Genomic DNA, 15376 nt, shown 5'->3' with positions numbered 1-15376 from the left:
GTTCAATTAATTGTGCTAGAGCTCTTTAGTAGTTGATAGATTTATGCAAGAAAAGTATTATTTAAGCATTTGTATTTTTAGTAATCATATGAAAAATTTATTTAAATACATTAAATCAAAAAGGGTAAGACATATGGACTAACTAATATTGGAGTCTATATACATGAAAATACATTTGTATTTTTTGTGTGTACCAAAAAAAAGGTGTAAGACATGCACTAACCAATATTAAAGTCGATATATTTTTTCAAAGACAATGAATTAATACTTTTGTCCGTTAGTGGTTCATTCAATTGTATCCATTGAAATGCCATCCTAAAAAATAAGAAAAAAAATATATTTTTTGTCCTCATAAAATTAAAAATGTTTAAATTTTGTTCCCGTAAAATTTTTAGTATTTTAATGTGTTTTCTACTCACAAAATTAAAATGTGTCAAATTTTAACCTGGAGTTAGACTTGGTTAAATTCCAACTTACACTTTGCAATTTGTGGCCTTCTTCTTTTGCAATTTTTTGTGGTTGAATTTTTTGGGATTAAAATCCATCACAATTTGCAAAAAAAAAATGCTACAAATTTCACAAAATCATCACAAATTGTATTTTTCATTTTTTATCTAGCATAAATGTGTTTTTGATCTCTAATAAATATTCGATTTTTGTATTTGTTTCCTAATAAATTTTTTTCTTGGTATTTAGTCCCTAATAAAACAATAATTTAATTTATCTTTTTTCTTTGATACTTTGTTGTACTCCATGATAAATTAGCGAATTTTGTGTTTATTTTCTGTTAAATTTTTTTCATTTGTGAATTGTCAAAACTGAAACAAAATTCACTAATTTGTCACTAAGCAAATAAAAAAATTTCTTCTTTATCATGGATTAAAATAAAATATCAAGGACCAAAAATAAAATGATTATTTTATTAGGAACTCAACTCAAAGAAAAAAAATATTAGGGAGAAAATGCAAAAAAATTGTATTTATAAGCGATAAAAAATATATTTAAACTTTTTTATTTTAATGACAGTTTTTTTCTCTAATTGTGATGGTTTTTAAGCCCGGAAAATCCTCATGAGTTTGCAAATGTATTCCTAAGCGATCAAAATATCAAGGACAGTTTTTTCATAATTGAATTTTAGGCAAAATTTTGCTATCACACTTTCAAAAATAATCAACACATGACCCGGCCAAATATTTCCAACATATTTTTAGAACAGTCGCAGAAAAATCCAAACATATATACCGTAATAGGTAAGGACAGTAGTTGTCCCTGATTTTCGCGGGATGTACTTTTCTCCTTCTCTTCCTTTGGCACGTTCGTCTGCTTCATCTAAATGGTGCTAAGCAGAATGAAGGGAAAAAGCTCCTCGGGAAGCAACACGGGCCTTTTTCACCAGAAACCTGCTCATTGTCATTTCCAAGCAAGACCATGTATGCTTATTAGAGGAGGCACCAACATATTTTGAATTACTGGATCCCACGACCTAACCATTCAATTTTGTTATAAATAGAAAACAAAAAGCCAAACTTTCGGTATCCTTTACTCTTTTGCGAAATAAGTGACTGCGAGAGGCACTTAGGCTTCGGACGTTTTATCCTTTGTCTTACTCTTCATGTATTCAATTGTAATTTTTTGCTCTTTTGTGCCTATGGCTGGTTAGAATTCCTTAGCTAGGGTGCTTGTGATGTAGACCTTGCATGTAATTCCCCAGTTCTTATTTTAATTGAATCCTTTGTGTTTATTCAGTCAATTAAACTGTTCCATTGCTTTAATTTATACGTGATTGATCACTCCTCGTCTTAGTCAGTTAATTGTTATTTAATTGACAGAACAATGGAACAATTAGGTTTATAGAGCAACGTATGATCAACCGTGTGAATGAGCCTCTAATCAAATTCATTATTTTAATCACTCTCTATGTGCTTAGCCTTTCCCCTGATTCGAATCCTACATGCATTGGCAACTTCAAATTAAATAAAGTAAAAGATTATTAATAAATCATACTTAATATGTTTTGATGAAATTAAGAGAGACGAATAGTAATTAATGAAATCACAACCTTAGGTCTTCCCATTGTTAATTTCTCGAATATTTGCTTGTTTGTTCTCTAAAATCTATTTTTCTCTCTAAGTGATTAAACAATATTTTTCTAAACCATCTGTTCAAACCGAGTTACTTAGACTGCTTACAAAGTTTAATTGTTTTGGAACCAACTCTAGTCCTTTGAGTACAATATCTAGACTTACGGTTTATTATTATTGTTGTGTAAGGTACACTTGGCCACAATCGCATATTATACTCATTGACTATGAAATAAAAAGATACATAAATTGTGAGCATATCTAGCTAGTAGTAATATAGTAGGTCTTCTAATCTAATTGTTTTGCTGCCATTTCTAGAGTGTTTGGTTAATTCCATTTGGTCACCATGTCTTTGGGTCGATTATCTCGGAGAAACCGGAGCAATGTATCACTATCCTTGAAATGGTAGTCATGCTCATTGCTATTAAAGACATTGTCACCATTTCCCTTTCTTTCTTCATGAACTTGGACAGTAACAATACCAACATTTTTTAATTGCTCCACTCCCTCTTGCAGCTGCAGTGCAGACTCCAGCATTGAAACGACATCATTCATCGACGGTCTATGCATCCCATCTTGTAACAAACAACTCACCCCGATCTCGCAAAACTTGGTAAAGCACTCAGGCACGATGCTTCCCTTCAACATGGGGTCCACAATTTGCACCAGGGTCCCACTTTGGTAACAGTACCTAGCCCAATTAGCTAGCGATAATTCTTCAGGCTCTGCAGTGTGGATTAGAGGTGGACGAGCACACAGTATCTCAAACAGCACAACCCCAAAAGAGTATACGTCAGACTTCTCCGTCAAACGTTGCCGATTATAATACTCTGGGTCTAAATATCCAAAACTTCCTTTCACAGCAGTGCTGACATGGGATTTGGACATGTCCGTGGGCCCAATTCTGGATAGGCCGAAGTCTGAAACCTTGGCCACCCACTTCTCATCCAACAAGATGTTGGTTGTTTTCACATCACGGTGGATGATCATGTGCTTCGCGCCACTGTGAAGATAACGCAGCCCGCGCGCAGCACCAATGCAAATCTGCAATCTTTGCTTCCATGAGAGAGGGGGATTATCGGTGTCATAGAGATGATCACGGAGATTGCCACGTGTCATGAAATCGTAGACTAGTATCATCTCATTGTCATCACTGCAGTAGCCGATGAGAGAGACGAGATGGCGATGGCGGAGCTCTGAAAGCATCTCAATTTCATTCAGAAACTCACGAGCCCCCTGTTGCGAACCCGGTTTGAGGCGCTTGATGGCCACAGGGTTGGAACTACCGTCAATGTAGCCCTTGTAGACATGGCCAAATCCCCCGACGCCGACAATTAAGACGTCATCAAAGTTTTTGGTTGCAACTTTAATCTCAACGATGGAGAAGCGACGACAGAGATGGGAGTCATCTGATGGCAAAGAAGAATCCTCCGTGTTGATTGACTTGTTCGTGGAAAGCAAGAGTTGACGGCGCTCGTAGGTTGCCGATATGAAGAGAAACAAAACAAAGAAAACACCAGATACCACCCACAAGGTGACAGGAAGCATGCTGTCATGTCCTTCTTGGACGGGCAAGTGAAAGTCGCTGATTTTGAATATCTCGAGACCATTCAAGAAAGGGCCGGAGTATTCGGTATCCCAACTACTTTGATAAGGATGCATCTGGAGCGACAGATTAACCTTTTTCTCAGTATCATTCTTGGGAATCAAAATGGCATAGTCTTTGTACACAGCCAGACCTTTCTGTTTCTGGCTCCAGCTCATAACATCAGCGCCACTCTCGGCCAACTGGCTTGCTATGTAAATGAAGAACACCCTATCACCGATGTCATAAACATGCGGATCAAGCTCGCAAAAGTGGAGCCTTATCATGTAGGTGCAGCCAGAATCAACAGGGAACTCCCAAATCAGGTTGCTGATTTTGTTCAGAGTGGCATTTGATCCCATGTCACGTGCTATACTATAAAGTTCTTTGGGTGCCACGTAATCAGGATTCACAATTATGTTCATCTTAGCATCCGTGTCGCCTGGTAGATTATTCTTTAGATTATGTGTAATTAAATAATCTTCATCGTGACCAATCCAGTTCCTGAACAAACCAGTATCGTTTCCAGGCGAGATTCCTTGGCCTCCCACTTTGATTCTATAATATGTCTCCAATACAGCACTGCTTTGGATGCTGAATAGTGTGCCACTTCCCACAAACGTGAATCCTGTGTCGGTAGCTGACGTGTAATACAGGTAGCTTGGCATGGAAAAGACCTCGATTCCATTGATGAAAGCATAGGAGTTTGGTTGGAACGGAGTGAAGCTGAGGATAAGCATCTGATTGTCGCCCACATAGACGATGTATTCTCTGAAGATGGTTTCCTTTTTTACAGCATCGACGTTTAAAGAGGCATTAAAACTGTCGAGGAGAAGAAATTGGTTGCATTGAACTTTGAAGGAGGAATCGGTGTGGGGAAAGGAAGGATAAGAAGCTGGGTAGAAGAAGAGACGAAGGAATTTGGGGCCTGGGGTAACGGGGAAGGAGTAGTTGAATTGGGAACGTGACAAGCGTGCAGTGGTAAAGGGAACATGATTGGTAGATGGAGATTGTGATGTTGGTTTAGCAGAAACGGTGCTATCTTGACTGGATAAAAGCATTGAGTCTGTGTCCCCCATCCAAGTTCTTTCACCGTCGGAGGATATCACGGAGGCGCCACAATTGATGGTAAAACGGTCCACTGGGGTATTCGCTTGGGGGTGGTGTATGTAGTGGTGGGAAAGGAGGAAGAGTGTTATGAAGGTGATACTGAGGAAGCTCATGGTTAATTTGCGGTGAGAGAGTACAACTCTAAGTCAGTGAAGCGCTGGGAAGACTTAATATCATTGCTAGCTCGTGGTTGCTTGGAAGCCTGGGATGACTTATCATGCAGAGTGTTTGTTGGTGAAAGACGATTGCATGAGTCAAGGGGGGGCAAATATACGTAGTTGATGGTTTATTTTTCTTAACTTACATGTTAATTATTTGTGAGTTCTTTGTCGGGTACTTGGATAAAAGATCTCTAGGTGTTTCAAATTTCTACAACCTCGTGGGAAAAAGTTCTTTTAAATTTGTATTAAATGATAAAAATAATTTAACAATTTTAAATTAAAATGGGTAAGGAATGAACTAAATCAATATTGGAATCTATAAAAGTCAGTGGTTCATTCAATTTTAACCATTGAAAAACCATCCTGAAAAATGAATGGATCAAATGATTTCTAATTAAAAGAGACTTCTGAAAACTAGCTATTACTTTCAAACCATACATCTTTTCTTGATAAGGACAGTAGTTCTCTCTCATCTTCACCGGATCTTCTTTTTCTTTTTCTCTCCCCTCTTGCTACGTTCACCACCTTCCTTTAAATGTTGTGATTGATAATTGTTATTATTTGTGCACCTAATATCTATTATTCATGCTTATTAATTTGTTTCGTTTTCCTTAATATTATACTCCAGTAAATTGAAAAAAGTGTGAATAATTTATTGTTGAACATTCAGATTTAATTTTGTTTTCTTTTAAATCTTGTGACATTTTATATTAAATATTTACTTTTATTTTTATATTAAATTAAAGAAATAAAAATTAAAAAACATATTGTGTATAATAAAAATACATTTTTGTTGCGTATTTGGATTTAAATACTCGTATATATTTATTAACGATGACAGACAAATGCTAATGGCCAAATATATCTGTCGCATTTTTTACATTTTTGGGATTAAATATTGTATTTTCAACTTTCAAAGACGTTTTTGTCAATAAATTACATATTTAGGGACAAAAGTAGTTATTTATCCAATTATTTATTACAACATTTGTTGTTGTTGTTGGACCAAATTACGCTAATCTCGTATGAGTTAAAAACCTATTACACTTGCACTTCCTACCTTAAAATGCATTACTTTGGCCTCCCCTCAACCATCATAGTTACTAACGGTGTTAAATTTTGAATAAAATATCCAAAATCCCTCGTAAGCCACCGCCAGAAAAACCTTATCTTGGAACCCTTTTTAGATCCACGGTGACCACATCGTCTCCGTCATGCCCCCAAACCTCACTGTCGTGTAGTCCATCGTGAAGTCCATCCAAGACTATTCCATCGACAATCACAACCACATCGTCGTTGCCACTTGCATCCAAGCATTAGCCAATTCCCAACTCCGCATTTTCCTCTCCCCTGATGAGCTCCCATGTGGCAAGACCATGGATGCATGTGTGTGGCCCAACGTCACCCTAGGGTACCGATACGACTAGGGACAACAATGGGTAGGATCTTATAGTACATGTCCCCATACCTGCATTTAAAAATAATACTTGTACCCGACACCATATTCGTGCGGTTAGTAATTTTAATCCTCATCTCCGTACTCAATGGGTACCTATATACCCACACCCGCAACCCGCAGATTACTTATGTATAAGGTTAATAATAATAAATCAATAAAAAATAATTAAAACAATTACTACAATCATAGTAAAAATTGATTTTAAATAATTCAAACATAACATTAAAAACACATAAACATAACATTGGTTCGTTCAAACGCAAGTCATAAATAAATAAAGTTATAAAAATAATCATTCAACATAACGATCGTTAAAAGTTAATGTTCTAATCTCTTAACAAAAATTCTAATTAAAGATTTAGTGTTTTCCATTCTCTAGCAGAGACGATTAGAAATTAGAGTATTAATCATAAAAAATTTAATTATTTTTCACGGTAAATTATATATATATATATATATATATATATATATATATATATATATATATATATATATATATATATATTTTGTAACATATATTAATTATATGTGTGTGATATGTGTGGGACGGGTTGGGGCGGGTACTATAATATCAATACCCACACCTGCAACCATACTCTAATAAGTTTGCAAGTATATATTGGCAAATTTCCCTGTTTGGGGTTCTTTTACAAAGAATTTCCCAAACTAGGACTGTTTTGGAAGTTTTTCTCCCAGGGTGCTATTTTGTACGTACCAGGCCATGCATGGCGCCAGTGTTTATGGCGCCTTCGACAGGGACGAGCCACATGGCCATGGAAGCGCCATTCCCAGCAGCGAGTTCCCTTTTGCTGAGGTGGCTTTGGAAGCGCCAGCAGTAGTGGCGACTTGGTGATGGCTCAGTCAAACGCGTAGCCCTAGGTTGCAGCGTTGCAGACTGGCATGCATAGTTGCAGGGAAGCGCCAGTGGTGGTTGCGATTTTGGAAGAGGGAGGCGCCATTGGTTCCTGCGACTTACATGAAAACGCCAATGGTGATGGCGTTTGAAGGTGTTTAAATACCCAGTCAATACCCAGAGTCTTCTACATTTCTTCAGCGCTTTCCTTTTGAACATTTTGCTTTCGTTTTCGTAGCTTTGGCATTTTGGTGGCTTTGGAAATTTCTGTGGTATGAAGCATTTTTTTTTAAAAAAATTATATTAGCTTATGTTTAATAGGCTTGTTAGTGTGTGTTTAAATGTAAAAAATAAACAGAAAAATTGTGTAAGGATGTTTATTTGAAGAAAATATTTTGAATATGAAATTTGTATTATTATTTTTAATTAAATTAGGTTGGTGTTGATGAACGTTTGAACTTTGAATAAAAAAAATTTATAGATGATATTTATTTGAAGTAAGTATTTTGAGTACGAATTTTTTTTTAATATGAAGTTGTAGTATTTTTTTAATTAGATTAGGTTGGTTTGTTGGTGTGTTAAAAATTTAGAAATGTTGAACTTGAAAGTGTTATTTGATGCTTTGTTTTTTCTCGTACTACAAATATTTTATTATATTTGTAGTAATTTTGTAATTACCTTTTTCCATTTTAAAGTTATTAATGATTAAGATTAATTATTTATACTACTAACTTCGTTAATGAATTATTAAATTTTCTGTTAAAAATGACTATCTTGAAATTGTTCATTTTTTTTAAGTTTGTCCCATAAAATTAATTTGAAGTTAATTAAATTTTTTTAAAAGAGAAATTGAATGTGAAGTTCCAATAAAGAGATCTTTTGTGATTACATTTTATTAGTTTTGATTTAAAGTTTTATAAAATCGTTTGTGTTATTTAAGTGGGTTGATGTGAAATTTATTTAAAGTTAATAATTTTAATTACATCTTGATTAGTTTAAAATTACTACATTGAAATTGTTAATTTTTTTAAAGTGTCTTAATGTGAAATTGATTTGAAGTTAATTTTTTTTAAAATAAAGTTTTATTTTGAAGTTTCAGTAATGACTTTTTGTGATACCCATTTTGTAATTTATTTGACGCGTTAAAATATTGTTTTTGTAGGTACACGATGAATTCGGTTATAACAGTGTTGTATTTCAATGGAATGGTATATGAAGATAATGATGGTGTAATATTTGAAGGCAGTAAAAACGTGATTCAGATTAAACGTGGAATTAGTTTCAATGCTTTGAAGAAAAAAATTGGAGATAAGGTAAATTTACAAAATAATGAAATTATTTCTGCTATCAGCTGTAGATTTTTAGTGTCAGGAAAATATATTGCCTTGCAAATTTGTGATGACGAAGACGTTGAAACGATGCTGGAAAGTTTTAAACAACAAGACCAAATGTCAGTTCTGGAATTGTACATAGAAAAGGATGTGGCTGGTGGTTCAATGTTTCATTCTGCCAATTCGCTTACATCATGTGGAAATTATTTATCTAATGATGAGACACAACCGACAACAAATATGAGCAATTTACATATTGACGAAGACGATGATGATGATGATTATCTTGTGTCTAACTCATACGTTGAAGAGTCTTTAGACGAAGATGACAGTATTGACGGTATATCTGATACAGACGATGAAGTCACCAACATTCCTCAACCAGTAAGAATTGTTCACCCAGCAGAAGGTATAATTTGCTGTATAAAAAAATTAGACAATACATTTATTATTTGATGACAATTGTATTTAACGCTAAATAAGTATTATTTGATTTTTTTATTTTGAACTATTAGGTGCACAACGAATTGAAAATCCATTTTGGAATGATGCCTTACATTATAACAATATCAACTGAAGTTATCCTGATGAGGAGGACATTTGCGGTTTGGAGATGCCGTCGACCTTTAATGTTGGCCAAGAATTATATGTTGGCATGAAATTTGATAGTAAAGATGCGGTCAAAAATGCAGTCAAACAATATGTTATGAAGGTGCATCAAAGTTTCAAAGTTGTTGAAAGCAAAACGAACAAGTATGTGGTTTGTTGCTTGAATAAAAATGCAGAGTGCCATTGCCCTTTCTATATGAGGGCAATTTTATCTAAAAAAACAGATACGTGGAAAGTCACACAATGGGGTGGACCACACACATGTCTGAATATGACCATGACACAAGATCACGAGAAACTTGATTCAGATTTAATTGCCACTTGTGTAGTAGATACGTATTTTATGTTCATTTTTTGTTAATTGTCATTTAAATTTTGTTATGTTATCGACAGGCATGATCAGAGAAGATCCATCAATAAAAATTTCTTTGATTCAAGAGAGGATTAACAGTGAATTTGCGTACAAGGTGTCGTACAAAAAAGCTTGGTTGGCGAAACAAAAAGTCATTGCAATTGAATATGGCGATTGGGATGAGTCATATGCGAAACTTTCATCGTGGCTAACACAGATGCAAAATCATTCTTCTGGATCATATTTTCAAGTACTACATGACGATTTTATCGTTGCGAATACGGTTAGTCGCAAACACCGTCAGTTTCATAGAGTTTTTTGGACTTTTGGGCAATGTAAAGAAGCTTTCAAGTACTGTAAGCCAATCATACAAGTTGACGGCACACATTTGTACGGAAAATACTGTGGGACCCTCTTAATGGCCACATCACAAGATGGAAATGGTGGTGTCCTTCCTCTAGCATTCGTGGTGGTTGAAGGTGAGACGTTGACAGCGTGGTCATGGTTTTTGGCACACTTGCGTGAACACGTCACTGATAAAAATGGTATTTGTCTGATATTTGATCGACACACGAGTATAAAGTCCGTTGTCGCTAACGAAGCACTTGGTTGACAACCTCCCCACGGTTATCATGTCTATTGCGTGCGACACATAGCAAGCAACTTCAATCGGAAATTCAATAATGCCAAACAAAAAGAAATGTTGAAGAAATTGGGTAAGATTTCATATTTGATGGTCACGTTTATTTAACTTTCATATATACTTAAAATTGTTATTCATAACTAATTTTATGCAGCCTACACTCCTTGCAAGCACATTTTTTTTATCAAAATTTAGAAAAATTTCGTGAACTGAGTCCAGCCATAGCAACATGGATTGATCACATTTCAAAGGAAAAATGGACGATGACTTATGATAAAGAAGGACGTCGATATGGCCACATGACAACCAACCTCTCAGAATGTATCAATAAGGTTTTGAAGGATTATTGCAACATTCCCATAACAGCATTGGTCAAATCAACATACAGTAGGTTTCGAAAATACTTTGTTGAGCGTGGCCGCCAAGCCCAGAGATAGTTAAATGAAGGGCAAGTATATTGTTCAAAGCTTGTTAAAGAACTTAAAAAAAAATCAAGAACAAGCTTGTTCGCACATCGTTCGCGTGTATGACATCCACTCCACAAGGTTTGAAGTAGAGGAGACCTTCAATCCTATTACGCAACGTGGCGGACAAAAGTGGGCAGTTAACTTAAACGGTCATTATTGTCAATGCAGAAGGTATTCTGCACTTCACTATCCATGTTCACATATTATTGCAGTTTGTGGTTACGTGAGCCTGAACTACTACCAATATATAGATGTTGTTTATACAAATGAGCACATCTTAAATGCTTACTCCGCACAATGGTGGCCTCTTGGGAATGAAGCGACTATTCCTCCTTCTAATGACGCATGGACACTTATCCCTGACCCAACTACAATTCGTACGAAAGGTCGGCCAAAATCAACAAGGATAAGGAATGAGATGGATTGGGTCGAACCATCTAAGCACCGACAAAAATGCAGTAGATGTGGAGCCGAAGGGCATAACAGGCGTCGCTGTCCAATGCAATCTGAGCGTGGGAGTTGCTCAAATCATTGATTTATGTATGTTAGTCGAGTGACTTGTATTTGTTTAAGTTCTCTTCAATGTATTGAATTTGTGGGGTTGAATAAATTTGTTAGTTAAAAACATTACTTATTTTGGTTTGTGTACATTGGCTATTTGTGGGTTTCAATGAATTCGTTACTAAAAACCATATCCATAAACCCTAACCCTAAAGCCTAATCCTCAAACCTAACCCTAACAACTAAACCCTAACCCCAACATACTAAACCCTAAGCATAAAACACATAAACCCTAACCCCAACACAGTAAGCCCTAATCCCAAAACACCTAAACCCTAACCCCTAACACTGTAAACCCTAATCCCAAAACACCTAAACCCTAAGGCCAACACACTAAACCCTAACCCCTAATCCCTAATCCAAACCCCTAACACCTCAACCCTAAACCTAGGTTCAGTGAAAGTGGGAAGTCCAATGTTGTAGTTAGGGGTATTCAAATTGATACTAAAGGAGAACTATCTACAATGATGAACTATGGTCTTAGTCAATGCCTTAAAAACATATGGCGTTGGTGTTTGGCTTTAGTTACTAAAACTACTTATTTTTCGTTTGTGTACTTTAGTTTTATTTTTATACTTTGTTTATTATTATAGTTTGATGCGCCACATAAACTCTATACATTAGCTATTTGTGGGGTTCCATGAATTCATTAGTTAAAAACATAACCATAAACCCTACTCATAACCCCTAATCCAAAACCCTAAGCCCTAACCCTAACTCTAACCCTACCCCAAACCCCCAACCCCTAATCCAACACACTAAGCCCTAAACCCTAACCCTACCCCTACCCCAAAACCCTAACCCTAACCCCAAGCCCTAAGACATATCCCTAATCCTTAATACCTAAAACCTAACCCTAACCCTAATCCCTAAAACCTAACCCTAACCCCTAATCCTAATCCCTACTCCCTAAACCCCTAAGCCCTAACCCTAACCCCTAATACAAAACACTAAGCCTTAGACTTAACACTAAGCCTTAACCCCTTTTTCTACTTTAGTTTTTTTTTAAACTTTGTTTATTATTATAGTTTGATGCGCCACATAAACTCTATACATTAGTAAGGCATAATAAATGAGATGCGATAGATTAACTGTCAAAATCAAATGTCTTACAAACAACAACAAATTTACACAGAGACATAAAAATCAGTCATTATGGTGTCCGTGATGTCGTGAGGATGTGCCACATGGTCGATCCCATCTTCGCGCTTGACGATCAAGATTTCTTCTGCTGCGTTGTCTCCCCGCTTCTGCTTGCTCAGCCTCAGCAGAAAACTTCTGACGCAAATCAACACCTAATAAGTCGCCCATATCAGGTATTGCTCCGGGTACATTCAATTGCGGAGCAAATGGGGCGTTAGGTGTTGCCATGGGGGCATCGTGCTGCTGTGAAGGAGTCATAGTGGGCCATGAAAAATGAGGTTGTGTTTCCGCAACACCATCGAACGAATGTTTGCTCGCAGAAGTATCAGTGTGATGAACTTCAAAAGGATACTGATACATCTGTGAAGGATATTCGGAAAATGTTGCTGGCGTGTAATACATTCCATGACCACGCTCCATCATTTGTTGGGAATATTGTTGACCTTCAACAGGCTCCCTTTGTCTGCCTATGCCCCGAGTTTCAACACTGGACTGAAGAATGTGAAACTCTTGAGCTGGGAATTCACGCTCTAATGCTGGACCATGTGACACTGGCTCAGTGATTCTCTCTTGCTCTTCTGATATAATCGCTAACTTATCCACGTAAGGCACGAGATCATCAACTGTCCATGTGTTCCTCCCTTGTGGAGACACCATATACTGTAAAGTCTCCACAACTTCACCCTGCAATTATTAGTGTCAACAAATTAATGCTCATGCTTAAGAAAATAATTAGAAGTTAAACATCGAAAAACAGATAAGTACCAATGCAGCTGTGTTTGCATTGTTTGGGTCGACATACATCTTTGTTTTACGCCTATACCACACCATGTAATCCGAGTTAAAACCCAGTAGGCCCTCCTGTCGAGGATAAACGTCGACCTGAAACTCAGCTTGATTGTTCCACTGACTAATGATTGGGGCCAACAGGTGGAACCAATTCTCATCTTGTTTTCCTTTGAGCGTTATGCCATGGAGATTCTGCGATTGCGAAGGACACCCGGGAATAGGTTGTTGCAATCCAAATTCTCGTAAAACTCTATTGGGTTGGTGCCACTCAACAACATGGAAACAAATCAGTGGCACCACCATGAACCAGGCTACACTTCCAACCACACAAATTGGAGGCAGCGCTGCCATCACAGTTGCAGTGTATGGCTCCCAGACAAACTGCATATAACAACACACTTGTCAATTTTCAGTCAAATATAACATATTAAAATTTCATTTAACCAATACATTACGATCTTCTTACCTCATGTCGTTTCATCAGATCCAATTTGCGACGAAAAACTCTAAGATCATCATTGCCAATATGTTGATTTCCACGTCGCAGCCACCTACAATAAAAATGAAATCATCATTGTCAACACGTTCCATCATTAAATATTTTCAATTCAAATCTAATTTTTTTCAACGACAAACTTGTGTCCAAGTGGTTTATTTTCTATGACGGGAGGCGTCCTCTTTGGAGCCAAAGTCGTGCATCGTTCTCATGCCCACATTTGGATTAAGATGCACATACCTCCAAATGATTTAACTTTATAATCGGTGGCGCTGCATATCTCTCTATATAAATACGCAAGCATGGCAGGTCCCCACACATACGTGCTGCACTGTTCAAAGTCACGTAAAAATTGTAGGTACCTTAAAGAAACTCTGCTACTACTTTTGTTAACAAAGAGGACACCTCCTATGAATCGAAGGATCCACGCACGGGTAAACCAACGTTACCCTCATCAATATTTATGTGAGAAAAATGGTGAGTCAACCAACTTAATTTGACGACACTGCCTTCAATTTCGCCTTCCTGTGGTCTGACTCCTAATAATTCTTCACACAAATCGGCCCAAACAAGATTTGTTGAACCAATTAATGGTGCCCCGTCAATATGCAGACCTAATAAAACTGACACATCTTGGAGAGTAATGGTAGCCTCTCCGCATCTCAGGTGAAACGTGTGGGTTTCAGGCCTCCATCTTTCAATGAACGCACTAATTAAGGCCGCATTTATCTTTAGGTATCCCATCTTCATGATCCAATAAAACCCACATTGCCGAAGCAGAGGAACAATTTCCTCTGGTATTTGTTCTTCACCTTGATACGTCGGGACTGCTCGTCTGATGTGTAGTTTTTTATCTAGTTCCCCATTCCAAACATGTTCTGAAACATGCTTGGGTTGCATCCACAATACGTCATCATCAATTGGACCAGACCTAGTTTGTATACTTGATGAGCATGACGACGAAGATGTCATTGATCCTACAAAATAAAATATAATACAATTAATTGCGATAAAATTTATACATTAATTATACATACAAAAATTAAGTATATTTACAAAAAATTAATTAAAATAAATAAGAAATTATATTTTTAAAATTTCAATAACAAAATATATTATACAAATAACCTAATTCATATATATTCTATAAATAAATTAAATTACAAACAAATATAAATTAAAATATATAAATTAATGACTTCAAATAATTACGAGTAAAATAATTTAACATACAAAATCAATAATTTAAAATACGTAAAACTATTCTAATTTAAACATAACATATGAACCTAATAATAACTAAAACTAACGTAATATAAAAAATTTAATTCTAACCTAATTTAAAATTACTAATTTACACTACATAAAATTATTATTAATCTATCATAACAAATATTTAAACTAAATGTAATCTACCATATACACAATTAATAACTTCAAATAATTACGAGTAAAATAATTTAACATACAACATCAATAATTTAAAATACGTAAAACTATTCTAATTTAAACATAACATATGAAACTAATAATAACTAAAACTAACGTAATATAAAAAATTTAATTCTAACCTAATTTAAAATTACTAATTTACATTACACACAATTATTCTTAATTTATCATAACAAATATTTAAACTAAATGTAATCTACCATATACAAAATTAATGATTTCAAATAATTACGAGTAAAATAATTTAACATACAACATCAATAATTTAAAATACTTAAAACTAT

General features: G+C 35.7%; 1 protein-coding gene across 1 annotated transcript; it reads right to left on the bottom strand.

Annotated features, from left to right (window-relative positions):
- Window positions 1-2214: 2214 nt before the first annotated feature.
- LOC114393759 (receptor-like protein kinase FERONIA) lies at window positions 2215-5002 on the bottom strand. Its single transcript, XM_028355191.1, has one exon. It carries the CDS (start codon window positions 4887-4889, stop codon window positions 2409-2411), a length of 2481 nt encoding a protein of 826 aa, XP_028210992.1. The 5' UTR covers window positions 4890-5002; the 3' UTR covers window positions 2215-2408.
- Window positions 5003-15376: the final 10374 nt, after the last annotated feature.

The sequence above is a fragment of the Glycine soja genome, chromosome 2, assembly GCF_004193775.1.
Source record: "Glycine soja cultivar W05 chromosome 2, ASM419377v2, whole genome shotgun sequence".
NCBI lineage: Eukaryota > Viridiplantae > Streptophyta > Magnoliopsida > Fabales > Fabaceae > Glycine > Glycine soja.
Note: the sequence above shows the minus strand (reverse complement) of the source record. Positions and strands in the feature narration are given on the sequence as shown.

Excerpts from the sequence above, each read along its gene's own strand:
- LOC114393759 (XM_028355191.1), bottom strand. The coding sequence starts at position 4,889 with ATGAGCTTCCTCAGTATCACCTTCATAACACTCTTCCTCCTTTCCCAC.